This window comes from Lucilia cuprina, chromosome 6 (assembly GCF_022045245.1).
Source record: "Lucilia cuprina isolate Lc7/37 chromosome 6, ASM2204524v1, whole genome shotgun sequence".
In the NCBI taxonomy this organism is placed as follows: domain Eukaryota; kingdom Metazoa; phylum Arthropoda; class Insecta; order Diptera; family Calliphoridae; genus Lucilia; species Lucilia cuprina.
This window is the reverse complement of record NC_060954.1, coordinates 57,108,079-57,135,578: the sequence shown is the minus strand read 5'-3', so window position 1 is coordinate 57,135,578 and position 27,500 is coordinate 57,108,079. Positions and strand designations below refer to the sequence as shown.

The 27,500-nt window shown below is 30.7% G+C and overlaps 6 protein-coding genes and 1 long non-coding RNA gene across 11 annotated transcripts in view; 3 read left to right on the top strand and 4 right to left on the bottom strand.

Moving 5' to 3' along the window:
- The window catches only part of LOC111684919 (F-box/LRR-repeat protein 6), a 5,723-nt gene extending 1,754 nt beyond the window's left edge, over positions 1–3,969 (top strand). Inside the window, exons 2-9 of the mRNA XM_023447149.2 lie at positions 1–262; positions 328–538; positions 616–785; positions 844–984; positions 1,054–1,221; positions 1,292–1,521; positions 3,411–3,545; positions 3,633–3,969. The exon at positions 1–262 is cut by the window's left edge and continues 77 nt beyond it. Of these exons, the coding sequence (XP_023302917.2) occupies positions 1–262; positions 328–538; positions 616–785; positions 844–984; positions 1,054–1,221; positions 1,292–1,521; positions 3,411–3,545; positions 3,633–3,954 (1,639 nt within the window). The 3' untranslated portion in view covers positions 3,955–3,969. The remainder of the gene's footprint in view (positions 263–327; positions 539–615; positions 786–843; positions 985–1,053; positions 1,222–1,291; positions 1,522–3,410; positions 3,546–3,632) is intronic.
- Positions 3,970–7,693: 3,724 nt separating this feature from the next.
- Positions 7,694–8,675, bottom strand: LOC111684909. 2 transcript variants are annotated; one of them, XM_023447139.2, is made up of 2 exons: positions 8,588–8,675; positions 7,694–8,468 (listed from the first exon to the last, which is right to left on the bottom strand). In XM_023447139.2, the coding sequence occupies exon 2, from the start codon at positions 8,446–8,448 to the stop codon at positions 8,014–8,016; it is 435 nt and encodes a 144-aa protein (XP_023302907.1). In that variant the 5' UTR covers positions 8,449–8,468; positions 8,588–8,675; the 3' UTR covers positions 7,694–8,013. The 2 variants fall into 2 exon arrangements, with proteins under 2 accessions (XP_023302907.1, XP_023302906.1); XM_023447138.2 differs by lacking the exon at positions 8,588–8,675 and having other exon boundaries at positions 7,694–8,581.
- Positions 8,676–8,958: 283 nt separating this feature from the next.
- Positions 8,959–16,060, top strand: LOC111684894 (mitochondrial Rho GTPase). 3 transcript variants are annotated; one of them, XM_023447116.2, is made up of 8 exons: positions 8,959–9,162; positions 9,459–9,740; positions 9,804–10,015; positions 10,085–10,237; positions 10,440–11,294; positions 11,369–11,718; positions 15,350–15,388; positions 15,920–16,060. In XM_023447116.2, the coding sequence occupies exons 2-8, from the start codon at positions 9,542–9,544 to the stop codon at positions 16,053–16,055; spliced, it is 1,944 nt and encodes a 647-aa protein (XP_023302884.2). In that variant the 5' UTR covers positions 8,959–9,162; positions 9,459–9,541; the 3' UTR covers positions 16,056–16,060. The 3 variants fall into 3 exon arrangements, with proteins under 3 accessions (XP_023302884.2, XP_046810537.1, XP_023302885.2); XM_046954581.1 differs by having other exon boundaries at positions 15,350–15,412; XM_023447117.2 differs by lacking the exon at positions 15,350–15,388 and having other exon boundaries at positions 8,961–9,162.
- Positions 16,061–17,722: 1,662 nt separating this feature from the next.
- Positions 17,723–27,500, bottom strand: part of LOC124420672 — an 11,267-nt gene continuing 1,489 nt past the window's right edge. The window contains exons 2-3 of the long non-coding RNA XR_006941290.1: positions 26,165–26,167; positions 17,723–17,735 (exon numbers count right to left, since the gene is read on the bottom strand). This is a non-coding gene — a long non-coding RNA (uncharacterized LOC124420672). The remainder of the gene's footprint in view (positions 17,736–26,164; positions 26,168–27,500) is intronic.
- LOC111684902 (N6-adenosine-methyltransferase MT-A70-like protein) lies at positions 18,893–21,371 on the bottom strand. The gene is made up of 5 exons (XM_023447131.2): positions 21,050–21,371; positions 20,667–20,984; positions 20,492–20,604; positions 19,471–20,423; positions 18,893–19,407 (listed from the first exon to the last, which is right to left on the bottom strand). Exons 1-5 carry the CDS (start codon positions 21,249–21,251, stop codon positions 18,975–18,977), a joined length of 2,019 nt encoding a protein of 672 aa, XP_023302899.2. The 5' UTR covers positions 21,252–21,371; the 3' UTR covers positions 18,893–18,974.
- On the top strand, positions 21,717–23,209 carry LOC111684907 (putative serine/threonine-protein kinase STE20-like). Its single transcript, XM_023447136.2, has 4 exons — positions 21,717–22,127; positions 22,205–22,642; positions 22,708–22,956; positions 23,018–23,209. The coding sequence occupies exons 1-4, from the start codon at positions 21,818–21,820 to the stop codon at positions 23,092–23,094; spliced, it is 1,074 nt and encodes a 357-aa protein (XP_023302904.2). The 5' UTR covers positions 21,717–21,817; the 3' UTR covers positions 23,095–23,209.
- Positions 23,500–25,418, bottom strand: LOC111684910 (myosin-2 essential light chain). Of its 2 annotated transcripts, XM_046954239.1 has the most exons (3): positions 25,272–25,418; positions 23,602–24,060; positions 23,500–23,566 (listed from the first exon to the last, which is right to left on the bottom strand). In XM_046954239.1, the coding sequence occupies exons 1-2, from the start codon at positions 25,318–25,320 to the stop codon at positions 23,648–23,650; spliced, it is 462 nt and encodes a 153-aa protein (XP_046810195.1). In that variant the 5' UTR covers positions 25,321–25,418; the 3' UTR covers positions 23,500–23,566; positions 23,602–23,647. The 2 variants fall into 2 exon arrangements, with proteins under 2 accessions (XP_046810195.1, XP_046810194.1); XM_046954238.1 differs by having other exon boundaries at positions 23,500–24,060.

Below are 27,500 nucleotides of genomic sequence, written 5' to 3'. Positions count from 1 at the left end.
TGCCGTAGCCAGAGGTCTTAATAAATCGGGCACATCATCGGTGAGAAGTCGTAAAAGTTCAAGAACTGTTAAGCAGCGTGTTAAACTGGATGATCATGAAAACGATGAAATGGACTATGAACCTAAACGTAAAAAGGAACGTAATACAAAAAGACAAACACCCTCAGCCACGGCCGTAACAATAAATGACACCGATGAACCGAGAGAAGCAATAGAACAGACCATATGGGGATCACAATTACCAGAACCAGTACTTTTTAAGGTTTTTATACAAATAATTAATAATATCAAACGGTTTGCGTTTAATAAACTTTTTAAATCTTTTAGATTTTTCAATATGTTGTGGATAAAGAAGGTTGCCTTCCAACATTATTCCGTTTGGGTAGAGTATGCTCACTGTGGCGTCGCGTTTCATTGTCCCCGACCTTATGGCGTGTCATGGATTTAAGTACTTGGATAAAGGAAAAATATCGCACGGAGTTAAAGTTAAAATGGTTTGTCGATAATCGTTGTAGCTGCTGTACAGAATTAAATGTTTGTAAGTATTGTCTATAATTAAATTTTCTTGTTGTATTTTTGTTTGTTTTTAGTTAACATTTCTTTCTTCAACTTTAGCACAATGGAAAGTCACCGATATCAATTGTTTTTTGTTAAAACTTGCTGTGGGTGCTCCAAATTTAACCAGCATCACTTTGTCCGGTTGGAAAGGTTTCACTTATGATCATTTAGGTTATCTAGTTGAAAATATGAAAAAACTCGAACGTATAGATTTAAGTTCCGTAAATGTAAGTAAACATTTCCATAACTGCAAGAATTCTTCTTAATAATGTTCCTATATTTAAGGTTGAAATGAATGCTAGTAAAAGTGCTGTAGGAGTACAATCACTGTGCAATTCAATGCAAGTAATGGGCGAACGTTTAACGCATCTCTATTTGGCGCACAATCGTTTAGCTGGCATACCACAATTAGTCAATGTTTTATCGGTAAAGTATTTCTTAAAAAGAAAACTTTAGAATAACAAAAATTTACCTTTTTTTGTGTTTTCCTTACAGACTCATTGCCCAAATTTAGTACTTTTAGACTTATCAAATGTTACAACTCAAGCCACTTCTCATGGTATTTTACATATAGAAAAATTACAGCAAGGCTGTCCAAAACTAAAAGTTTTGCGTATTACAAATTCTCATATAACCTTAAGTACAGCTTCACTGCAGGAAATGGTAATTGAAATCAATGCTAACATAACTTTTGTTATATTTATTCATTAATTTTTCTCTTCTTTTCCCCCAGATGGATTCTCCAGGTTTTCCCGAATTGGAAGAACTTTCTGTGGCTGTTACCGATGAATCGCGTGTTATTGGCGATGAACATATTCAACGTATTTTGAAATCATCTTCAAAATTAAAACTATTAGATGTTCGTGGCTGCGCTCGTTTAACCCATGAAAGTCTTATACGTTTACCTGCTTGGGATATAAAACATTTATTTTTATCTGGCTGCTCAGTTACCAGAGATATGGGGTAAGTTTCTACGTTTGTCGCTAGCTTAAAAGTTTCTTTAAAAAGATATCGCTAATTCAAGATTTTCTATGTTTACTTACTGCTAACTCAAGATTCTTTAACGAAAACTTTGCTAGCTTAAGATTTTCTTTAAAAACTTGTCGCTAGCTTGAGATTTTTTTTCAAAACTTGTCGCCAGCTTGAGATTTTCTATGACTTCTTATGATAAGTTGTCGCAAACACAAGATTTTATACAAAAAACTAGTTGCTACCTCAAGATTTACATGGAAACTTGTTGCTCAAGTTTTTCTGTGAAAATTTGCCATAAAGAACTTGTCTCTCAAGTTCTGGATACGAAAACTTGTCGCTATTTCTAGATTTCAATGGAAGCTTGTAGTTTAAGATCTTCATTTTATATGAAATCTTGTCGCTAGATTTTTTATGAAAATTTGTCGATGTCGCTTTTAGATTTCCTATGTTAACTTGCTGCTAACTCAAGATTCTTTAACGAAAACTTGTCGCTTGCTTTAGATTTTTATTAAAAACTTGTCGCTAGCTTTAGATTTTGTATGATTTCTTATGATAAGTTGTCGCAAACACAAGATTTACTTGAAAACTTGTCGCTCAAGTTTTTCTGTGAGAACGTGCTGTAAAGAACTTGTCTTTCAAGTTATGAATACTAAAACTTGTCGCTATCTCTAGATTTACTAAAAAAAAACTTGTCGCTTACTAAATATTTTCTTTAAATAACTTGTCGCTTACGATTGTTTATGAGAAATTGTCGCTAATTCGAGATTTCTTATGAAAAATTGTCGCTAACTCAAGGTTTTTTTTTTAACCTTGTCGATTAAGATCTGGATTTTATACAAAAACTTGTCGCTACCTCAATATTTTATAAGAAAACTTATCGCTAGCACAATATATTCTGTGCTATATCGCTGGCTTAAGATTTACTAGAAAACTTGTTGCTCAAGGCTTACTATGAAAAGATGTCGCTACACAATATTTTCTTTAAAAACTTGTCGCTTAAGATTTTCTATGAAAACTTAACGCTAACTCTATATTTCCAATAAAAATTTGTCGCTTCAGATTTTCTATAAGAACTTGTCGCTAACTCAAGATTTTCTATGAAAACTTGTCGCTAACTCAAGGTTTTTTATTGAACCATGTTTTTTTTTAAATCTGGATTTTATACAAAAACTTGTCGCTAACTCAATATATACTATGAAAACTAGTCGCTAGCGTAAAATTTTTGTTGTCGCTAGTTCATTAATTTTCTTAAGGTTTTCTTAAATCAAATTGCTGACTCAAGATTTACTAGAAAACTAGTTGCTCAAGGTTTACTATGCGAATATGTCGCTAATCAATATTTTCTTTAAAAACTTGTCGCTTAAGATTTTCTATGAGAACTAGTCGCCTTTATACAAAAAATTGTCGCTAGCTCAATATATATTCTATGAAAACTAGTCGCCAGCTTAATATTTTCAATAATACTAGTCGCTAGCTCAATATTTTTAATAAAACTAGTCGTTAGCGCAAAATTTTTGTTGTCGCTTTGTCAGTTTTAATAAAACTAGTCGTTAGCGCATAATTTTTGTTGTCGCTTTGTCAGTTTTAATGAAAACTTGGTGGTTATCTCAAGATTTTCAATTAAAACCTGTAGCTTACTCAAGATTTTATATGAAAACATGTCGCTTGCTTTAGATTTTCTATGAAAATTTGTCGCTAGCTTAATATTTCATTTAAACATGTCGCTAGTTCTAGATTTTCTAAAAAAGATTAATTTATTTAAAACGTTCAGATTTTCTATTAAAAATTGTCGCTTAGTATCTGGGTTTTCTATAAGAACTTGTCGCTTAAGTTTTTTTATAAAAAAAAAAAATAATTTTAAAATAAAAAATTCTTTTTAGATCGGGTCTTGAATTGATTGCTTCAAAATGGGCACATAGTCTTATTGAATTGGATCTTGCTTGGGCAAATGTGCAACTTCCTTTGGATAATGCCCTACGTGCCTTGGCCGACAAGGGCGCTGAGTCACGTTTAGCGTAAGTTGTTGTTTTTTTTTTTTTTTTTTTCATTCAAAATTGTCAATTTAAATAAAAATTTAATAAATTTGTTTGTTTTTATTGCAGCCATCTTAATTTATGTGGTTCATCAGTATCCGAAGATGCTGTTAAAGAGATTTTAGCCAATTGTCCTTTAATGAGCACATTAAATTTGTCTTCTTGTCGTGGTTTACCACGTGGTGTTAAACGTCAAATGCAAGGACCACAAGAACTCAATGAATTGAGAGATGTTTTAAAAGTTCAATTAAAAGTCAAATTACCAGAAACTGTAACATCAGCTCAAAATGCAGCGTCGTCGTCGTCGTCTTCGACTGGAACCACAACAACGAGTGCAAATACAAACGATGGTGGTGGTGGTGGTGGTGGCGGTGGTGTTGGTAGTCTATAGTGTTTATCTTAAACAAAATATATATATATTTTTATTACATAATTTAAATGTATTTATCCATTTTCTTTTTTTTTCAAAGTTTTTTTTTTCCAAATTATTTTACTCTTTTTTTTTGTTAATTTTCTCTATATAGCTATATTTGTAATAGCTTTTCGTTTTTTTATTTTTAAACATTTTCCATACCTCTCTATATATATGTATCTCTCTTCCATTATAATTTCCAAAATTTTAGTAATACTTTATAAACAATTATAAACTATATATTTGTATTAGCGTCCTTATACATATATTAATTTACATTTTTTTTTTCAAAATTTTTAATTTTTTTATTTTTTAATCATTTTTAATTTTTTTTTATAATTTGTTGTATATTTTTTGAATTCTTTTTTTTTTTGTTTTATTTAAATAAAATCCTTTCTTTTTTTTAATATTTGTGTTGTAATTTGTATATTAAACATTTTATTAATAACAACATATACATACCCTAAACCCCCCCATCCCTCCTTCCTTCCTACCACTTGTAACTCTCATTATCTCACTTCCCCTATACGACAATTTGTAATAATTAATAACAAAACCTGTTTATAGCAATATTTTAAATTTTTGAAAAATTTAAAATTTCTAACTAAAAACATTTTAATAAATAACACAAAACAAAATCAACAGTAAAAAACAAAATCTTCTCTTAAGATTATTAATATATAAATTTTAAGCAAAATTATTCATAATTTTCTTTCCTTTTTTTAGTTTATCTTTTATGTGCAAACGGTTTTTATCTAAAGTTTATTTTAAAATCTTTTCACAGCCTCTTTACTAAAACGTAAAACAAAAACAAAACAAGATTTACAAAAAACAATGTAATTTATAAGAAAATTATATTTTGTTGCATTAAAAAAATCGTATAAAAAATAATTACATTAAAGTTGTTTTGTTTCAATTTATAGTTGATAGGCAAATGAATGTCGAAGTGTTTTTCGCGAGCAACTGGCATGTTGGCCTATCTCACGCTGGTACTTTTTTAACCACTTGGGTGAGTTAAAAGTAAACAACTCACCACTGTCCCTTTGTGTATCGCAGGTTGCAATTTTTGTACACGGATACACCGGTTCATAAACAAGCACTTTGTGCTCTAATCTCTGACCATTACTGCCCTGTTGCTTAACTTTCGAGATGTAAAACATAACTTCCGTTTACAACCGCGCAGATGGGATGGCCTCTGTTGATTTGGCAACATTACCTAGAAACGTAACCGGTAGACCGAAGTACGAAACCATCAAATAAAGCGAGACTTTGTTCTTACTAACAGGGAACACTGGTAATACTGATATGAACAGAGTATACTTAGAACATATCTGGACAAGGAAAGATAATTCAATGATATGGCCTCTGTTGATTTGGCAACAGCACTTAGAAACGTAACCGGTAGACCGAAGTACGAATCCACCAAATACGCCGAGACTTTGTTCTTATTCACAGTCACACACTGGTAATACTGATATGAACAGAATTTACTTAGAACATATCTGGACAAGGAAGGATAATTCAATGAGATGGCCTCTGTTGATTTGGCAACAGCACCTAGAGGCGTAACCGGTAGACCGAAGTACGAATCTATCAAATAAGCCGAGACTTTGTTCTTACTCACAGGGACACACTGGTAATACTGATATGAACAGAATTTACTTAGAACATATCTGGACAAGGAAGGATAATTCAATGCAATCATATGTATATGATACCTTTCATCCATCATCAGAGAACCCAGCACACATCTCATTTAACCGACACATTTATAAGAGAAAAACATACGACACATTTATTATAAGTAGACAAGTACCCCATATCCATCCCGTACCATATACAATTAATACCAATTCAGTACAGTATCTGTTGTTTCAGCAACAACACTGAACTTATCCCGAAATATTGACTTTACCTTACATTAGTCTTTTAACTGCACCTTACTCTTCCCGCGAATTTGGGGTTTAACCACAGCCACTACGTGGATCCCGAATAAATCACAACGAACTGACAAGCCAGGACATAGTCCTGCATGCAACTGGCCATCCGTATTACCAGATTATGTGGTTCTCTGGTTAGACCTCTTATCAATCAATGCAAGGACTAAGCCAGGTAGTAGACTGTAAACTCCAATTTATAGTCCCGGCCGACTAGAGGTATTGGTAGCATCTATCTACCATTAAAATTTTGTCGCTACTGCAAAATGTTCTATAAAAACTTGTCGTAAGAACAAAATATTTACGAGATTTTTTATGAAAACTTATTGCTAGCGCTTGATTTTCTATAAAAAATGTATCTATAAAATTAAACGATTGTCGCTAGCGCAAGATTCTATATGAAAACATTAAGCTTGCTTAAGATTTTCTCTGATAACTTGTCGCTAACGGAAGAATAGCTTATGATTTTCTATAAAACTTTGTATATGATTCATGATTTTCTAATTAAATTTGTCGCTATCACAAGATGTTTAAATAAAACTTTGTATGAAAATATGTCGCTTTGTATGATGTAACTTGTCGCTAGCACAAGATTATCTATGAAAACTGCACAAGATTTTTTATAAAAATTTTGTCGCTGGCTCGAGAGTTTCTCTGATAACTTGTCGCTAGAACAAAATTTTTTTAAAAACTTGTCGCTAGGGTAAGACTTACTAAAACTTGTTACATTCTCTAGATTTTTATAAAAACTTGTCGCTAGCGTAAGACTTGTTATGATCTCTGTAGCTGCACAAGATTATCTATGAAAACTGTACAAGATTTTTTTTATTAAATGTTGTCGCTAGCTTGATATTTCTATTAAACTTGTCGCTAGCGTAAGATTTACTATGATCTTCGTAGATGCACTAGATTATCTACAAAAACTGTACAAGATTTTGTTATAAAAATTTTGTCGCTAGCTCGAGATTTTTTTTGATAACTTGTCGCTGGCCAAGATTTTCTATAAAACTTGTCGCTAGAGCAAAATTTGTTGTGAAAGAATGTCGCTAGCCTAAGACTTACTGCATTCCCCTTCAAAATTTTTCGCTAACATGAAGTATGCTATGAAAAGTTGTCACTTTCTCATTGAAGTTTATAAAGATAATCTTCTAAAACAGGTCGCGATAGATTTTTTATTAAAAAACTTGTTTGTATCTCGAGATTTTCTGTAAAACTTATCGCTAGCGGGTCTCTTTGAAAACTTGTCGCTAGAGAAAAATTTCCTATGAAGACTTGTCGCTTAAGCAATTCTTTCTTTAAAAAATGACACCAGCGCAAAATTTCAGAATTATACTGAATGAAGCACTACTACCGCTAGCGTTATTTTGGAAACATTTTAAACTATAAAAAGTTATGTTCACTGATTTTTAAACGACTTTTCAGCTATATATCGTTACCAAAACAAATAACCTTTTTAACGTTTTTCAACGCTGAAAAAACTTTTGCAGATTTACCACCTCTGTCATAAATAAATAATAAATACGTCCTTAGTCTATTAAAGGTCATTTGACTAATTCCATATAAAATTAATCTGGAATTCGAAAAATCATTTTGAAACACATTATTTTATAATTTAAATGAAAATAAATCAGTATAAAAAATCACTAAATTGACAACATTAACCACAAGTTCATTTACATCTGACCGCAACTGACAGTATTGAAAGGAATTCATTTAAACTAAAAATACTTTAGAAATTTAAAAAAAATCCATAGTAGAATCAAGTAAATAAGAATTTCACATTAGATTTATCCTTTAGGAAACTTTTATTATTAAGGAGAAATAAATGAAAAATTAAAAAATTATATACACACAAAACTTTAAAGAAACATAACTGCTTTACATTATTTTTTTCAATAATATTTAATTTTAAACATGCACTTGTATTTATGACACAGCAACTGATGTAGATAATGATGCAATTATTTAGCAGAACATGTTTGGAAATTTTTTCTTTTTTATTTTTATAATGCAAAGTGGTGTTTTTTTAAGACACAGCTACTTCTACTTCTAGCACACAGGTTTCAAGGTAATGATAGCTTTGAACGAACTCCATACAATTTTAGTTCTTTTTCGCCAATTTATCGGTATCGGCAAAGTAATCTGTGGTCACCTTAACGATGGCAGCACCAGTAGCCAAACCAGCAATAGTAGCCACAGCAGCATTATCTCTAGGCAGTACAGATTTAATAATGGCCCAGCCTAATACAGAGCCCATGGCCCATAGACCACCACCCAAGGTAGCATACAAACCGCGTTTGCTATTGGGCACATCGGCCAAAGCAGGACGTCCATAAACATAGAAGGCACCACCCACAATTGAGCCCAAAAGCAAAACATTAGTTAAATCCTTTTTAGGTGTTAGGATCTTGGAGATCAAAGCGGGATTCATAACATTAACCGATAATGCTCCATAACTGACCAAACCCTGTAGGGGAATGTAGTAATAGTAAATGTTTTCTTTGGTGAAGGGTTTCAAACCCAATTTATCGCACATGTTGCAGGTTTTATCGGCGGCTGCCATTTTATTGTGTTTTTTTTTACGAAAAAAAGTTAAGAAAATTACAAATAAATTAAATAGATTAACTGAGATTATATGCAAAAAATATAACACTCCGGTAGAAAAAAATGCTTACTGTAAATTTGTTATATAAAATGCGGCTGTCAAAGAGATGTCAAAAATTATAGCTACAACAAAACTATTAAGTTATGAATCATACTGTAACAAGTAGAACAGGTTGCCAGATGTTAGAGTAGTCAAATATGGCTTAAAAACAAATTTTTAATTTGTTTAAGTATTTTTGTTGTTAATAAAAGTTGTTATAACTTATTATATTATTATATTACTTACTTATTACATTATTATATTTTGCAATTTTTTTAACTTTTCCTTTCTGTTATAAGTTGTTTTAACATCTAGCCACATCGAAGTTTTCTTACATTTTCCCCTCAACCATCCGGCAACATAAATTTCGCAACTTGTCAAAAAGAAAATTTTTTTTGTCTAATTAGAAGAAAAAAATATTTTTTTTCCGACTAAACTTCTACATTAAAGGGTTTATGTAATTTTAGTTTAAATTATTTTCAAAACAAATAAATTACAATGTTTTTAGTTTAGCTGTGTGATAAAATAAAAAACAAAAACTTTAGTTATAAAACCTTAAAAGGATAATAAGAAAAGTGAGAAGTGTAAAAGAAAAACAAAATAAATGTAAGTGTGTGATAAAAAAATTTTATTGATTTGCATGTGAGACACACTCACCAACTCTGGCAGGGAGACAAAAAGAACAAGAATCGTAAAAGAATCTCTGCAAATGAGTAAGACCATACAGATGGATGCCAAGTTGTTGGTGACAACGACCCCCCATGTGGCTAATTAATTAAAAATAGAGTTTATTATAAAAAGAACAAAAAAAAATATAGACACACTAGTGGTTTAAAGATGTAGCAATTTTGCAAATTATAGAAAATATGGAAATTCCTAAAAGTTTCACTTTTAATTTACAGATTTTTTTAACCAGACTGGGTGTGTTTTTTTAGTTCTGAGACATAGACAAAGAATATTTGGACAAAAATAAACAAAAACAAAAATGGTATCCTTTAATGCTGCACAACGAAAAAATGTCCGCATACTGTTGGTGGGTGATGCGGGCGTTGGCAAAACTTCCCTTATACTCTCCCTGGTAAGTGAAGAATTTCCAGAAGATGTACCCCCCAAAGCGGAAGAGATCACCATACCTGCTAATGTAACACCAGAACAAGTGCCCACCAATATAGTGGATTATTCAAGTAAATAGCAAATATTAGGCTTTTAGAAGATACATACTTATTAATTTGATCTCTATTGCATAGGCATTGAACAAAACGATGAGATCTTAAATGAAGAAATCGTTAAATCTCATGTTGTCTGCATTGTCTATGCGGTCGATGATGATGATACATTGGATCGTATTACTTCACATTGGTTGCCTTTGATACGTAATGCTGTGGGTGAAGATCAACCTAGAAAACCGGTTGTTTTGGTTGGCAATAAAGTTGATTTGATTGAATACTCAACCATTAATGTAAGTATTATTATTTGGCAATTTATTAGCTTAATATATTATAATATTTTATTTGTTGTTTTATTGTAGAGTGTTCTTTGCATTATGGAGGATTTTCCTGAGGTTGAAAGTTGTGTAGAATGTTCGGCCAAAACTTTACACAATATATCCGAAATGTTTTATTACGCACAAAAGGCAGTATTACATCCAACATCCCCCCTCTATATTATGGAAGAACAAGATGTAAGTAGTTTCACAATAGCTTTAAAAAAAGTATGCAATTTGACACAATTTTCAACATGTATGAAGTAGATTGAGTCAGCGGAGAAGAGGGTGTTACTGTTGACAATATTTTTGTTTTGTTCTAGTTTATCGCAACATTTTTTTTATGAAAAACTTTTAATTTAAACCAAAAATTTAATAAAACTATTTTATTTATCTTTAGCTAACTCCGGCTTGTAAAAAATCTCTGGTGCGTATTTTTAAAATTTGTGACATTGATGGTGATAATCTTCTCAACGACTACGAGCTAAATCTTTTCCAAAGACGTTGTTTCAACACACCCTTGCAGCCACAAATACTCGATGAAGTCAAATCGGTTATACAGAAAAATGTAGCCGATGGCATTTACAATGATTCGGTAACATTAAAAGGTTTCCTATTCCTTCACTGTTTGTTTATACAGCGAGGCCGTAATGAAACCACTTGGGCGGTATTAAGACGTTTTGGTTATAATGAACAGCTGGAAATGTGTAAAGATTATTTAAGACCCAATTTGAAAATACCACCAGGAAGTAGTACAGAATTATCACATCGTGGCCAACAGTTTTTAATTGCTTTATTTGAGCGTTATGACAAGGATGCTGATGGTGCTCTATCACCCGAGGAGCATAAAATGTTATTTAGTACATGTCCTACACCGCCATGGTCTTATTCTACGGATATACGTAAATCGTGTCCTGTCAATGAGCAGGGTTGGGTTAATTTAAATGGTTGGCTGTGTCGTTGGACTTTAATGACTCTTACAGATGTTTACAAGACTATGGAATATCTGGCTTATTTGGGTTTTAATGTTCATGAAAATGATACACAATTGGCAGCAATACATGTGACAAGAGAGCGACGCATAGATTTGGCCAAACGTCAGAGCAGTCGTTCTGTGTATATGTGTCATGTTATAGGACCTAAGGGTTCGGGAAAAACTGGTCTTTGTCGTGGTTTTCTTCTCAAGGATGATATGAAATCTTTAATAGGCAAAGAGTTTAAAACAAATGTTATACACTGCTGCAATACAGTCCAGGTATGTAAGACGGATAGGGAGGAAAATTCCTTAATATTTGTAATAATAATTTTCTAAAATTTCCCTTTTCTAAGGTCTATGGCCAAGAGAAACACTTAATTTTACGTGATATTGATGTTAAACACGCTTTAGATCCTCTACAACCCCAAGAGATTAATTGTGATGTTGCCTGTTTGGTTTATGATTCTTCCAATCCTCGTTCTTTTGAATATATTGCACGCATTTACATTAAATACTATGCCGAGAGTAAAATTCCCGTCATGATTGTTGGCACTAAATCGGATATGGATGAGCGTCGTCAGGATTATCTGCTGCAGCCTGCTGAATTCTGCGATAAATACAAGCTGTTACCACCTCATCTGTTTAGCTTGAAAAGTGATAAAAAAGAATTGTATGTTAAATTGGCTACCATGGCGGCTTTTCCGTAAGTATTTTTCTTTTTTAATAGTTTTTTTTTCTTTTTTGACACTCAATTCCTTTTTTTATTGGCATCTTGTTCAAACTATTCATATTGTCCTGTTTTGTTGTTTTTCCTCAAATTAATTCCATTCTTATTTGTCTGGAGGCTACGTTTAATGTTATTTTGTTTGTTTTTGAAATTTAGCGGCTATACTAATCTTTTCCAAAGTAAAGGCTAGTTGCTTTTAGTAATTAATAACTAAAATTTTAGAAAAAAAAGGGATAACAAATCGTTAATTATACGCTTAATTTTGTAGGTTTTATAGAAATATTTAGAGATTAAATATCATGCCTCTATCAGTTTATATTTTTAGGTACGCTTGCACTTAATAGTGTTATAAAAGCATTTATGATGACATTGTTATAAATAGATAACGTCGGTTATGATGACCTTAGCAAAAATATCTTTTTTGTTGCCAATTTATATTATATTTTATCTTAACAGAAAAAAAAAAAACAATTTAAAACATCTTAGTTAGATACATATTGCAAAAAAATAGCTTTTTCCAAAATATTTGGTTTTTTGGTAGAGAATTCTTTCTTTAATGATTTAATCGTAAAAGTAAATTCAATCTCTAAACATTGTTCATTGCAGATATTTTCATATTTGCTCAAGAATATTCGTGAACTGTTACTTCTGGAAATAAAATACAATTTTCAAAAATTAAATGAACAATATTACATATTGATTATTTTATACTGTATCGTTATCTGAATCGATTTTTTAGATATTTTGAGAATAGATAGATAGATAGATAGATAGATAGATAGATAGATAGATAGATAGATAGATTGATAGATAGATAGATAGATAGATAGATAGATAGATAGATAGATAGATGGATAGATAAATAGACAGATAGATAGCTCTAGTTCAGTTCTAGTTCATTTCTAGTTCAGTTCTAGTTCAGTTCTAGTTCTGTTCTAGTTCAGTTCTAGTTGAGTTCTAGTTGAGTTCTAGTTGAGTTCTAGTTGAGTTCTAGTTCAGTTCTAGTTCAGTTCTAGTTCAGTTCTAGTTCATTTCTAGTTCATTTCTAGTTCAGTTCTAGTTCAGTTCTAGTTCAGTTCAAGTTCAGTTCAAGTTCAGTTCTAGTTCAGTTCTAGTTCAGTTCTAATTCAGTTCTAGTTCAGTTCTAGTTCAGTTCTAGTTCAGTTCTAGTTCAGTTCTAGTTCAGTTCTAGTTCAGTTCTAGTTCAGTTCTAGTTCAGTTCTAGTTCAGTTCTAGTTCAGTTCTAGTTCAGTTCTAGTTCAGTTCTAGTTCAGTTCTAGTTCAGTTCTAGTTCAGTTCTAGTTCAGTTCTAGTTCAGTTCTAGTTCATTTCTAGTTCAGTTCTAGTTCATTTCTAGTTCAGTTCTAGTTCAGTTCTAGTTCAGTTCTAGTTCAGTTCTAGTTCAGTTCTAGTTCAGTTCTAGTTCAGTTCTAGTTCAGTTCTAGTTCAGTTCTAGTTCAGTTCTAGTTCAGTTCTAGTTCAGTTCTAATTTAGTTCTAGTTCAGTTCTAGTTCAGTTTTAGTTCAGTTTAAGTTCAGTTCTAGTTCAGTTCTAGTTCAATTCTAGTTCAGTTATAGTTCAGTTCTAGTTCAGTTCTAGTTCAGTTCTAGTTCAGTTCTAGTTCAGTTCTAGTTCAGTTCTAGTTCAGTTCTAGTTCAGTTCTAGTTCAGTTCTAGTTCAGTTCTAGTTCAGTTCTAGTTCAGTTCTAGTTCAGTTCTAGTTCAGTTCTAGTTCAGTTCTAGTTCAGTTCTAGTTCAGTTCTAGTTCAGTTCTAGTTCCGTTCTAGTTCAGTTCTAGTTCAGTTCTAGTTCGTTCTAGTTCAGTTCTAGTTCAGTTCTAGTTCAGTTCTAGTTCAGTTCTAGTTCAGTTCTAGTTCAGTTCTAGTTCAGTTCTAGTTCAGTTCTAGTTCAGTTCTAGTTCAGTTCTAGTTCAGTTCTAGTTCTAGTTCAGTTCTAGTTCAGTTCTAGTTCAGTTCTAGTTCAGTTCTAGTTCAGTTCTAGTTCAGTTCTAGTTCAGTTCTAGTTCAGTTCTAGTTCAGTTCTAGTTCAGTTCTAGTTCAGTTCTAGTTCAGTTCTAGTTCAGTTCTAGTTCAGTTCTAGTTCAGTTCTAGTTCAGTTCTAGTTCAGTTCTAGTTCAGTTCTAGTTCTAGTTCAGTTCTAGTTCAGTTCTAGTTCAGTTCTAGTTCAGTTCTAGTTCAGTTCTAGTTCAGTTCTAGTTCAGTTCTAGTTCAGTTCTAGTTCTAGTTCAGTTCTAGTTCAGTTCTAGTTCAGTTCTAGTTCAGTTCTAGTTCAGTTCAGTTCTAGTTCAGTTCTAGTTCAGTTCTAGTTCAGTTCTAGTTCAGTTCTAGTTCAGTTCTAGTTCAGTTCTAGTTCAGTTCTAGTTAGTTCAGTTCTAGTTCAGTTCTAGTTCAGTTCTAGTTCAGTTCTAGTTCAGTTCTAGTTCAGTTCTAGTTCAGTTCTAATTTAGTTCTAGTTCAGTTCTAGTTCAGTTTTAGTTCAGTTTAAGTTCAGTTCTAGTTCAGTTCTAGTTCAATTCTAGTTCAGTTATAGTTCAGTTCTAGTTCAGTTCTAGTTCAGTTCTAGTTCAGTTCTAGTTCAGTTCTAGTTCAGTTCTAGTTCAGTTCTAGTTCAGTTCTAGTTCAGTTCTAGTTCAGTTCTAGTTCAGTTCTAGTTTAGTTCTAGTTCAGTTCTAGTTTAGTTTTAGTTCAGTTTAAGTTCAGTTCTAGTTCAGTTCTAGTTCAGTTCTAGTTCAGTTCTAGTTCAGTTCTAGTTCAGTTCTAGTTCAGTTCTAGTTCAGTTATAGTTCAGTTATAGTTCAGTTCTAGTTCAGTTCTAGTTCAGTTCTAGTTCAGTTCTAAATTAGTTCTAGATCCGTTGTAGTTCAGTTCTAGTTCAGTTCTAGATCCGTTGTAGTTCAGTTCTAGTTCAGTTCTAGTTCAGTTCTAGTTAAGTTCTAGTTCAGTTCTAGTTCAGTTCTAGTTCAGTTCTAGTTCAGTTCTAGTTCAGTTCTAGTTCAGTTCTAGTTCAGTTCTAGTTCAGTTCTAGTTCAGTTCTAGTTCAGTTCTAGTTCAGTTCTAGTTCAGTTCTAGTTCAGTTCTACTTCAGTTCTAGTTCAGTTCTAATTCAGTTCTAGTTTTATTTCTTAAATGAAATTCTATTTCAGAACATAAAATTAAGGCAATAATTGTGTTACATAATTGTTATTCCAATGTGTTTTCAATATCTTCCACTCAATTCAATCCTCAATTTGTGATCCATGTTTATTTCTTATTAATTACACAAAAATAATTTATACTTTTTTTCAAAATTATACGTTTATTTTTCCGTTTAAAATTATTGAAAAACCATTAAAATACTATAAAATCCAATAATAATACAAATTTCTTTTTTTATTTTTCAAATTTTGTTTCGCTGTTTCTTAAAAAAAAACTAAATTTTTTTTTTATAAAATGGTGGTGTTTTTTCAAAAAAAAAAAAATAAAATAAAATAAAACTTCATAACTGGTATATGGTAAAAAAATGTCTTTTTAAATTAAACAATATGTGGAATTCATATAACCAAACATAAAAAATTTGCATAAAAAAACTAAATAAACAAAAATTTTTAGACGCTTTCAAGCCGCATGGATATTATTTTACAAGCACAGGTTGGTACAGCTGTGGGAATCGGCGTAAGTTTAATTTAACTACTTCTAATAAAAAAGCAATAAATTGTTAATTAATAACAATATTATCAATGTCTTCTATTTTTTTCCTATATATATATAAATATATTTTTATAAAATGTAACATTTTTTTTATTTTTTTGTTATTATTATTTTCTGTGTATAAAATTAAACAAAACTTACACAACAAAATGAGCAATAAAATTTTACAAAACATAAGCTGCTGCCCCCCATCAATTACTCTGCACTTCATTATTATGTTTATGACTTTTTAAGTTTTTTTCTTTTTTTATTTAATTGTTTATTAAACATTTCATTAAGTTCATTGTTATTACAAACATATTCTTTAAAAAGCTTAACTAAACAGCTACTGGCGGTAAATTTGTAAAAAAAAAACCTTTTTCCTTATTCTTTGTTATAACTAATTTTTGTTATGTGTAAATGTTTTATTTTAATTGAAAAATATAAATTTACTAATTTTGTTAATGTTTCTTTATTTCTTTTAAACTTTAGCCACTTACGTCAATTTGGCCTTATGACTGAAGATCCTACTTTGTGGTGGAAGGCTAGTTTAGGTGTAGCTGCTGCCACTGTTTTAGGTTTTGTGGTTCTAAAAGCTGTCCATGGCCTAACATCTCCATCACGTTAAATGCATCTAAAAGAAAATTTGACAAAAAAAACCTAAAACACAAACATATTTTAGTCATACATATTATATTTATCCTCTATTTAGTCCTCCTCATATAATCATCATAAATTGTAAACGTAAGACAACAGCAATTGGATCTGTGGTGTCTTCTATTATTATTTTCTTTGTTTTCTTTGTAAATATTTTACAAATTGTATGTTTTAATTTCTTTTGTAATTATTATCAGGTTATTTAAGCAATTATTTTTTATTATTATTATTAAACAAGAAAAACAATTTTAAGTAAATGGAGGTTGATCAAATCATATACATTTAAAATGAATATCAAAATTAATGTCGTTAATTTTTTTCTCTTATGTTTTTATTTTATAAAATATAATCTAACTTTAATATAACAGAATATATTTTTTATATATTAAATAAGTAAATTTATAAAAAAAAATTAACAAGAATTTTAAATTATTAACCTTAAAAGAAAAACAACTTTGTATATAAATTGTAGCTTCCTTAATTAAATTGCCCTGGCCTCCCTAAAACTCTTACCAAAATATTTACGTTTTAAACTTTTAACTTTTACTAATCTTTAACTCCCCCCTGAAGTACCAAACAAATAATTATAATAATAATAACTATTTGTAAACATTTAGTTTAAACATTTTTTTGTTTTATTAACAATTACTAAACATTTCCTTATATATAATATTTCTCTAATAAAAAAAAACGTAATTGTATACATTAGTTGAAATATTATATTATTATATTTAAATTAAAAGAAATGAAAACAATACCTACACTGTATAGAAATTTAAAGGGAAAAAATACAAAGCAAATATTTCTGAAAAAAATAGACAACATTTGTTTGAATTTAATGTAAAAAGATTATAATTAAACAATTTTATCAAAAGGTTCCTTAAAACTCTTTAGTTAAACGTCAATTTTCTTTAGAATGTTATAAACGCTAAATACTGCAACACTGTTATGTCAGTATTATAGGAATAGCAAAACAAAATGAACAATAACAACGCTAAAAGAAACAAAAAAACACACAAAAAAATACACAAGGCAATGTAAACAACACACATCCAAACATACAAAACGAAATACCACAACAAAAGAAAAACAAAATACACAATGCAATAAATAAGTTGTTTTTGCTTATTTATCAAAGCATGAAAAAACTTGTGTTTTTACAAAATTTCAGAGGTTGTCTAGGATTTTTGCTTATATCGCCATTATTTATTATTCAACTATTATTTATTTAACTAGGAAGAGACTGAACTAGAACTGAACAAAAGTTGTAACTAGAACTAAACTACAACTGAACTAGAAAAGTAAGAAACTAGAACTGAACTACAACCGGACTAGAATGAAACTAGATCTGAACCACAACTGAAATAGAAAGAAACTAGAATTGAACTTTAACAGGACTAGAACTTAACTACAAAGGCACTAGATCTAAACTAGAACTACACTCGAATTGATTTAGAACTGAAGTAGAACTAAACTAGAACAAAACTACAACTAGAATAGAACTGAGGACTGAACCTAAGGAGGAAATGAACACAATGTCATGTTGACTAAACAGTTCCTCCTGGACAGTTGGATTCTGCCCCGAGGCATGTCAGGAAGGATCTTCGTATGAACTGAAACAAAACTGAACTAAACTACAACTAGAATAAAACTGAAATCGAACATGTTGACTAAACAGTTCCTCCTGGGTTGACATCGGGGGAGTCATCCCAACATTATCATCACACAGTCAGGAAGGATCTTCGTATGAACTGAAACAGAACTGAACTAGAACTAAACTACAACTAGAAAAAAACTGAAATCGAACTGGACAATAACTAAACTAGTAATGAACTGGAACTGTCATATTGACTAAACAGTTCCTCCTGGGATGTCATCGGAAGAGTCATCGCACCAACTTTAACAACACAAAGTTGGATGCTCTCCCGAGGCATGTCAGAAAGGATCTTCGTATGAACTGAAACAGAACTGAACTAGAACTTAACTACAACTAGAATAGAACTGAATTCGAAATGGACAATAACTAAACTAGAAATGAACCGCAGCAATCATGTTAACTAAACAGTTCCTAGGAAGTTCCTGGGAAGTCATTGGAGAAATCATTCCAACTTTAACATCACACAGTTGAATGACCCTCCAATGCATTACAGGAAGGATTTTCGTATATACGAGGAAAACAAATGCAGATATGGGCAGGATCCATTGGACCAGTCCTCGTATACGGCAGCTTTGAACGTAATTCATAGAGATGCCATAAATTCTGTGGTCGCAGGATACCGCATGAATGTTGTTCTTGAAGGTCGCTCACCGCCCATATCAGACACGGAAGAAAACCTGAAGCGGAAAATCCAAGTAGTTCTGGCACAACTACGATCGGGTTGAAGCAACAGACTCAATACCCACTGGTCTTGTATAGACCATGCTATCCCCAACGAATGTCGAATCCCCATGACACAACATATTCAACTGTCCAGCCGTCCCTACTTCGCTACGTCCAATGGATTTATGGACGCATCCAGTTAAAGTAGCCCAATTTTTAGGCCTGGACATTCAAGTAGAAACTCCCAACTAGATTTTGTATAGTTTTAGCAGTTACAACAACAAGCACTAAACTATATTAGAATTGAACAAGAACTAAGCAAGAACTAAACTTAAACTCAACTAGAACTCATAGAAACGTAAGACTGTATCAGAACTGAACAAGAGCCGTATTAGAACTAATCTAATTTTGGTTGCAATGAAAAACAAAACTTTTTATACCGTAGACCTTAATTCCCTAATAATTTGTAATAAAATAAAACTCACGCATTTTACGAAAAACTCTTAAAAAAACACTTTATTCATTATTGTATTTCAAAGTAAACTAAATTACTTGATTCTCATACACAATCTATTTCTTAGCTGTAGGATTAGTGGCAGTAACACTAGTCGTAGCAGGAGCCATACAATTTCCATCAGGGTAACGTTTTTGAAATTGTGTTATTAGCTCAGGATCCACCAGACGTATACCGTCCAATTGATTACCCAAAGTAATCCAATTGGGTTGAACATTATGGGGACGACCAAATAATTCGATTTTACGTGAACCCGGACTAAGACGTTCTATAATGCCGTAAATTTCATCGGGTTTATGAGAGGTGGCTCTTACTTCTGCAACAATAACATCACAATCTAAACCGCGATTGAGATTTTTTGGATTACCCTTCATGCCTACCAAACAATGCTCTTTGCCGTGGTTAAGCCAATGGCCGGTACGACCGGTGCGTATAATACGTTGTAATTGATTGGTTTTGACCCAAATTAATTCATCAACTCGTTCATAACTGGAAATTTAAGATAATAAATTATTCAAACATTTGTTTTATTAATTTGCATTAAATTCCTACCCCCATAACATTAAGCATTCACGTCCCAGCTCCATGGCTCTGCCGGTAACCCAAAGAAATATTAAACCGTCATCTTGCAAGGCTGGCACACCTAATTGTCGCATTTCATCATCTGACATAGTGCCATAAGGCAATTCCATATGAATATCCCATGGTGGATCAGCCATAACCACGGCAAATTTACCCAAAACTGTCATATCGAGAAAACGCAAATCACATTGTATCCACTGAGGTGGATATAAAGTTACACTAGGATCTACACTGCGTTTAATACATCTATTGGTTTTGACATCGGTTGGCTTATTCGTATTTATGTTGGGTAGAGTGTCGACCTCATAGTGGACATATTTACAAGTGGCCATATGAAAACATGTATTTAGGAAACTACAATCACCCAAAGACTCGTCTGTATGCGATTGAATGATTTTTTTAAAATGCAATTTTGTACATTTATTCAAATGTTGTAGATTTTCATCGTTTGTGTCCTCCTCACCATCTGGCACGGTGATTTCGTCTTTTGTATTGTCCGCCACTATTTCACCATCTTCGGCGCCCGAATCATTTGCTTTTGTTTCTAGTTCTTCTGTGGTTTCATCATTATCTGTGCCTTCTTCATTGGGTTTTAAGCGTTTAACCGCCAAATCTTCAGTGGAGGCGGATTCGGAGTTGCTGTCATCTGTCGCTATTTGACGCTTTTGTGTTTTAAGTTTGTGTTGAGTTTCGATTTGTTCTTTCTTTTTCTTAGCTTCCATTTCGGCGGTGGCCTGTTGTGCTTTAAGGCATTCGATTTTAGTGCCATGAGGACAAAACTCCATGACTTGAGCGCCACCATGAGATTTAAACTTTTCCGCTACAGAACGCTCTTTGGCTGTAGGTTTTGTTAAGAGTTCTAGAATTTCCTCACCCACCTGTTTGCTTTGTTTTTCACGGGTCGAGGGCATGGAGAGAAGAGACTGAAAGGGAGTTAAAAAAGAAATTTTGTAGTTTCCCGACAGAATTGCTTACAGTTTCCTTAACCTACCATAATATCATCTGAATCCGCATTTGTATTGATATCTTTGCGATCTGAACTATCTTCACTTTCATCCGCTTGATCATTACTCATATTGTCCTCCAGCATATCACCATCTTCAACTAAAATTTTTAATTAATAGAGCCTATTCAATCTTCTTAAGAAATTACCAAAAAAAACTCACATAATTTCTTATATTTTCGTTTAATTTCTTCCGTTAAATCGAAATTGTCATTTATAAAACTCTTATAAAGATCTAATAATATCTTAGATTCCAAAGAAATAACCTCACAGCCACTTTCCTCACCAATTGTCACCCGTTTGATACAAACGGCTCCCTGTTTGGCCAATTTATTTAATATATAATCAACACTTTCAGCTAACACTGGAGATTTTGTTATCTGTGAAACTTTCTCTAGCAATTGGGTAGATATAATGGGCAATACTAAAGATGGTGTAGTTAATATTTCCAACAGTGCCTGCTCTACTAAAGTGTCAGATTCTAATAAGGAAAATGAGTTGTTTAATAATGTTTAGCTTTTTTTTTGTTTCGAATAATTCAATTACCATTTTCTGTTTTCCTTACTATATCTGGATTCTTGACTAGGCCCACATTGTTGTCTTCGGCCTTTGAAGAAGCCGCTAAATTGCTGGCTCCACCGGTGGCTTGCAAAATACCATGTCTTTCCTTTTTACGTTTCTCTAATTTTTCTCTGAGCGTATTACGTTTGCTTTTCAATGCCTTGATATCATCCCAGGCATCAGCCATATTTTTTTAGGATTTTTTTGTAAGAAATCCTTTTGATTTTATTAGAAAATAGCAAAATTATAAAAATAAACTAATAAAAAATTATATTTTTGCAACAAGCTAATTATGAATGCTGCCAGATGGCAAAATGTAGCCAGAGTTAAGCTAAAAGGTAACCAGATGTGAAAATTATAAAAATGGGATAAAGACCAATGGAAATAAACTAAATACCTTGAATTTCAAAACAGAATTTTAGTTATAAATAGTTTTTTTTAATAAAAGCTAACTTTTTAGTAGGTTCTGTTTTTATATTTTAATATTTATAAACTTATGTTTAATTAAAACAATTTTTATTTGTAGCGATAGTTAATGGGTTAGTCCGGCATCTCTATAACTACCGGCAACTCTTTTTTGTTGCTTTTCCAAATTTGACATTTCAAATGAAATTTTGTTATTGTTTTTCAATTTGATTCTCTCTTTGACTTTAATTTTTGTGTGTCTATTTGTAAATTAGTTAAAAAAATCTATTTTTTTAACAAGTATTATTTTCTTTTTATTAAATAAAGTATTCCAACCAAATATTTAACATGTTTGGCTGGAATATACATGATTATGATATAAAATTGGAACTGGCTAAATGCTCTAATGGCACTGTTTATATGGCCAAATATTTACCCAATGATCAGCATGTAGCTTTAAAGCGATATCATTTGGAAAGAACGACCAAAGAAGAGGCGGAAAATATACGTGATGAAGTATTGGCCATGCGACACTTTAGTCATCCCAATCTGCATAAATTCTATACAACATTTGTAACCGAATTTGATTTGTGCGTAGTAAGTCCGTTGATGTGTTTTGGCAGTTGCCGAGATACCATTAGAAATTGTTTTCCCACAGGCAAGCTATTGAGCTAAGGAGTGTTTTTAAAAAGTTAGAGAAAAGTTTTTAATGTGATTTTTTCTCTATTCCTAAAGGTTTTCCAGAAATTCTTATTGCTTTGATAATGCGTGATGTTTTGTCGGGTCTAGAGTATTTACATAGACGCGGCTATATACATCGTTCTGTTAGAGCCAGTCATATATTATTGAATCAAACGAAAGCTGTTTTAACGGGCTTTAGAGATTGTACTAGTTTTATGTCTCATGGTGGCCGTGTCACTGCCCTACATCAATTACCTCCCCACAGTATACGCAGTTTAAATTGGTTGGCTCCCGAAGTTTTGGAACAGAATCTTATTGGTTATAATGAAAAATCGGATATTTATTCGATAGGCATAACCTGCTGTGAATTGGCTAATGGAGTAGAACCTTTTGCTGATTCCCAACCCACATTTATGTTTACCGAAAAGATTAGAGGCAATGTGCCCACATTATTGGATCGTTCTACCTGTCCGGCGGTAGATGAAATGATAGGTATGGTGAAATCTAGGCAGATATGAACATAAACTTATAAAATTGTCTTGTTTTTTTTTTCCTAGAAATCATAGCCACTGCTAATAAAACGGATTCAACTATAGCCGCTGAAACCCAACAAATCTATTTGCAACGCATGTTTTCCGATGAATTCCATCAGTTTACGGAAATTTGTATGGAAAAGAAACCCAGCAATAGATGGTCAGCTTTAAAGCTTTTATCACATTCATTTTTCAAACAATGTCGCCATAATAGTATTCTAGATGTAACCCAACGTTTTGGCATGCAATTATCCGACTATGACCAGTTAAGAGGTGAGTGAATCATAATTTTATTATAATATGTTTATTCTTCTTAATGATTATTTGTTTGCAGATGAAAGCCTGCAGTTGAATGAAGAATTAAATGATTTAAACTTAAATGATTCTAACAATTGGCAGTGGGAATTTTGATTTGAAATAGTTTAACTAATTATAAGTTGTTTGTTTTGTTGAAATGAAATAAAAAGTAGTTTTTGTTTTTTCTTTTCTATGTTTAATACAAAAAAATTAGTAAATTATGTGTTTGTTTTTTTTAGATGGGTATATAATTTCTTTTTAAAAATACCTATTATAATTATAAAAAAAAACAAAATGTGAAATAAATTTAATAAATACACTTGCGCAAAATGTTAATTTTTTAAAATAAAAATTTCGTATTTTTTTCTTTAAATACAAAACAAAGAAGAAATAAATTATTTGTTTAAGAAAATACTTTACAAAATACTTTTTTTAAAGGTTTTTTGTTAGGAATTTTTAAGATTTCTACTTAAGTTAAGTTGCCGAATTATATTTAAAACAAAAAACTTTATTTATAAGTTAGTTAAGAAAAAAATGGCTGTAATTGAAGGGTTTTTTGTTGTTGTTGTTTATGGTTATTAAAAAAACAAAAAAACAAAAAAACAAATATATATTTAAAAGTTGATATTTGGCTTCTCTCCTTTTAAGTTTGTTCTTTTGTTGTCTCCTAACCATTCATAACCATGCGTACAAATTCTTCATAATTAACATTGCCCTGTGAATCCTCTTGATTGGCCAACAATTGTTCAACTTCTTCGTCCATTAATTTCTCACCCAAGGTGGTGAGTAAATGTCTTAATTCGGCTGAGGAAATGAAACCACTGGCATCTTTATCGAAATGACGTAAACCTTCAATGAAATCATCGGCTGTATCACCAGATCTTGCCTTGGAAATGGCTTGATAAATGGGTAAGAAAACTTCGAAAGAGATGCGTTCATCGGGTTTCAATTGATGTGTGCATTTTTTGACATCGGATTCGGTGGGATTTTGTCCGAGGGCACGTAAACATTCACCCACTTGACCGACATGGATTTTGCCATCACCACGATTGTCGAAGAGATTGAAGGCTTCTTGGAATTCTGTAAGAGGGGGAGGGGGGAAAGGAAGTTATTAATATATTTTTTAAATAAATTTTATATTTTTTTTAGTTTTTAATAATTTTTTTTTAACTTTTGAAAACAAAAATTTTTAATTTTAAATAATTTTTTTAAAGTTTTTTAAAATATTTTTTTTTTAAATTTTAAAAAAATATTTTTTTTAATTTTAAAAATTTTTTAAAAATTAAAATATTTTTTTTAAAATTTAAAAATTTTTCTTTTTAATTTTGAGAATTTTTTTTTAAAATTAAGAAAATTAAAAAAAAATAATTTTATTTTTAATTCTATTTATTTTTTAATTTCAGTTCAAATTTATTTTGTATTTTTTTTAAATTAAGAAAATTAAAAAAAAATAAAATAATTTTTTTTTAAAATTTTTAAAATATTTTTTTTAATTTTGAGATTTTTTTAAAATTAAATAAAAAATAATTTATTTTTATTTTATTTTGTATTTTTTTAAATATTTTTATAATTATGAAAATTTTTTAAAATTTGATTTTATTTTATTTAATATTTTTTTAAAATTAAGAAAATTAAAAAAATAAAATAATTTTTTAAAATTTTTAAACATTTTTTTAATTTTAAAATTTTTTTAAGAAGAAGAAAATTAAAAAAAAAATTCTTATTAATTTTTTTAAATTTCAGTTCAAATATGATTTTATTTTGTATTTTTAAAATTAAAATATTTTTTTTTAAATTTTTAAAATATTTTTTTTTTAAATTTTTAAAATATTTTTTTAATTTTGAGAATTTTTTAAAATTAAGAAAATTAAAAAAAACATATTTTATTTTTATTTTATTTTTTTAATTTCAGTTCAAATTTGATTTATTTTGTATTTTTTAATATTAAGAAAATTAAAAAAACAAATTTAAATATTTTTTTATTTTGAAAATTTTTGAAAATTTAGAAATTTCAAAAAAAATAATTTTATTTTTAATTTTTTAAAAAAAATTTTTTTTTTAATTTCAATCAAATTTGTTTTTAATTTATTTTGAATTTTTCTAATATTTAACTTTTCGTAAATTTCTAAAATTTCTTTAACAAAATTTATATTCATTCATTCATTTTTTTTTCACGCACTTAATTAAATTAATTTAAAAAAAATCAATGATTTTTCATTTTAAACTAACAAAAATACCAAACATAGATTTCCCCTAGAAATCAAACCTCCTTCAGTCTTTCATATTCTAACCTTCAACGGTGGAAAATTTATATTTTGTAGGAGCCTCATAAAGGAACATATTTACTCTTCTTTAATAAATTAAATAAATTTTATTTCACTAACAGATTGACACAACTTATTGTTTTGTCTTAACGAGGAAAATAAACACAATTTATCTGGTTAATAATTCAATAACAACTAAAGCTTATTTGTGTTGCATGTCATTTACTAGGCCGCAATTGTGGCAAGTTTATTTAGTTGTTGTCTTTCCCCTCCCCTCCTCCTTAACCCCTGTTTATTGTGGTTTTGAACGTCTTACTTGTTGTCTTCTCTTGCAATTTAAGCGTTTCACCGAGATTTGATTTTCATTCATATGAAATGTGGTTATATATATGTATATATATATAGTATATTGGTATTTGTATACCAAATTTGTCTAAGAGTGTGAATGTGTGTTCGTTTTGCTTTAACTTTTAAACGCCTCTAACGTTAATAATGATAATAGAACACAACGTTACTATTAAATGAAAAGAGGCGTAGTTTATAAGGAGGAGTAGAAATTTTACTAAAAATAGTCTCAGTTTTTCATAGTAGGTTACTCTGTAACTCTATACGAAAGAAAACAATTTCAAATTTCTCTGTGAAATACATTGTGTTTCGAAAACTTTTTCTTTTGAATCGAAATACGAAATATTCCCCCCCCCCCAGTATTTCAAAACCTATTGTATATTTTTCTATATAAAACAATCTATATCCCTTTTCTACAATAAACTACCTGCGTTTTACATCAAATGTATAATTTATAGTTTATTTCAAATTGTATTTGTTGCTATTATCAATTGCTCATTTTTGTAGAGAATCTCAAATAAAATCTGGGTTGTGAATATGCCATTTATGGTAAAAATAAATGCAAAGTAAAAAACAAACTAACATTGAACATTTTATTTTACATTAAAATTATTAATGGCAAGCACGTATGTTGATAAACAATGCAATATACATTATTAAAACAAGTTAACATAATATTAATAACGGCAAGGGGACATCCATATATATGTCTTATCTGAAGTAGAACTAAACTCGAATTAAATCCGAACTGAACATGAATTGAACAAGAACTGAACTCGAATTGTATTCGAACTAAACACGAATTCAATTTCGAATCAAAACTAAACTGGAACTAACTAAAACTGAACTAGGACTAAACTAGAATTATTCTAGAACTGTACAAAAATTGAAATGAATTAAACTTCAACTTAACTAGAACTGTGATAGAACTAAATTAGAATTGAACATGAACTAGAACGGAATTAGAACTGAACTAGAACTTCAGAACAACTGAACTAGAACCTGAAAAGAACGAGAACTGAACTAAACTAGAACTGAACTAAACTAGAACTGAACTAGAACTAACCTAGAACTGAACTAGAACTGAACTAGAACTGAACTAGAACTGAACTAGAACTAAACTAGAACTGAACTAAACTAGAACTGAACTAAACTAAACTAGAACTGAACTAGAACTGAACTAGAACTCAACTAGAACTGAACTAGAACTGAACTAGAACTGAACTAGAACTGAACTAGAACTGAACTAGAACTGAACTAGAATTGAACTAGAACTGAACTAGAACTGAACTAGAACTGAACTAGAACTGAACTAGAACTGAACTAGAACTGAACTAGAACTGAACTAGAACTGAACTAGAACTGAACTAGAACTGAACTAGAACTGAACTAGAACTGAACTAGAACTGAACTAGAACTGAACTAGAACTGAACTAGAACTAACTAGAACTGAACTAGAACTTTACTATAACTGAACTAGAACTGAACCAGAACTGAACTAGAACTGAACTAGAACTGGACTAGAACTGAACTAGAACTGAACTAGAATATAACTAAGACTAAACTAGAACCGAAATAATACTAAATAAGAACTTAACTAGAACTGTATTAGAACTGAACTAGAACTAAACAAGAACTGAAATAAAACTGAACTAGAAATAAACCAGAACTGAACTAAAAGTGATCTAGAACTGAATTAGAATTGAACTAGAACTGAACTAGAACTGAACTAGAACTAAACAAGAACTGAACTAAAACTGAACTAGAAATGAACCAGAACTGAACTAGAAGTGATCTAGAACTGAATTAGAATTGAACTAAAACTGAACTAGAACTGAACTAGAACTGAACTAGAACTGAACTAGAACTGAACTAGAACTGAACTAGAACTGAACTAGAACTGAACTAGAA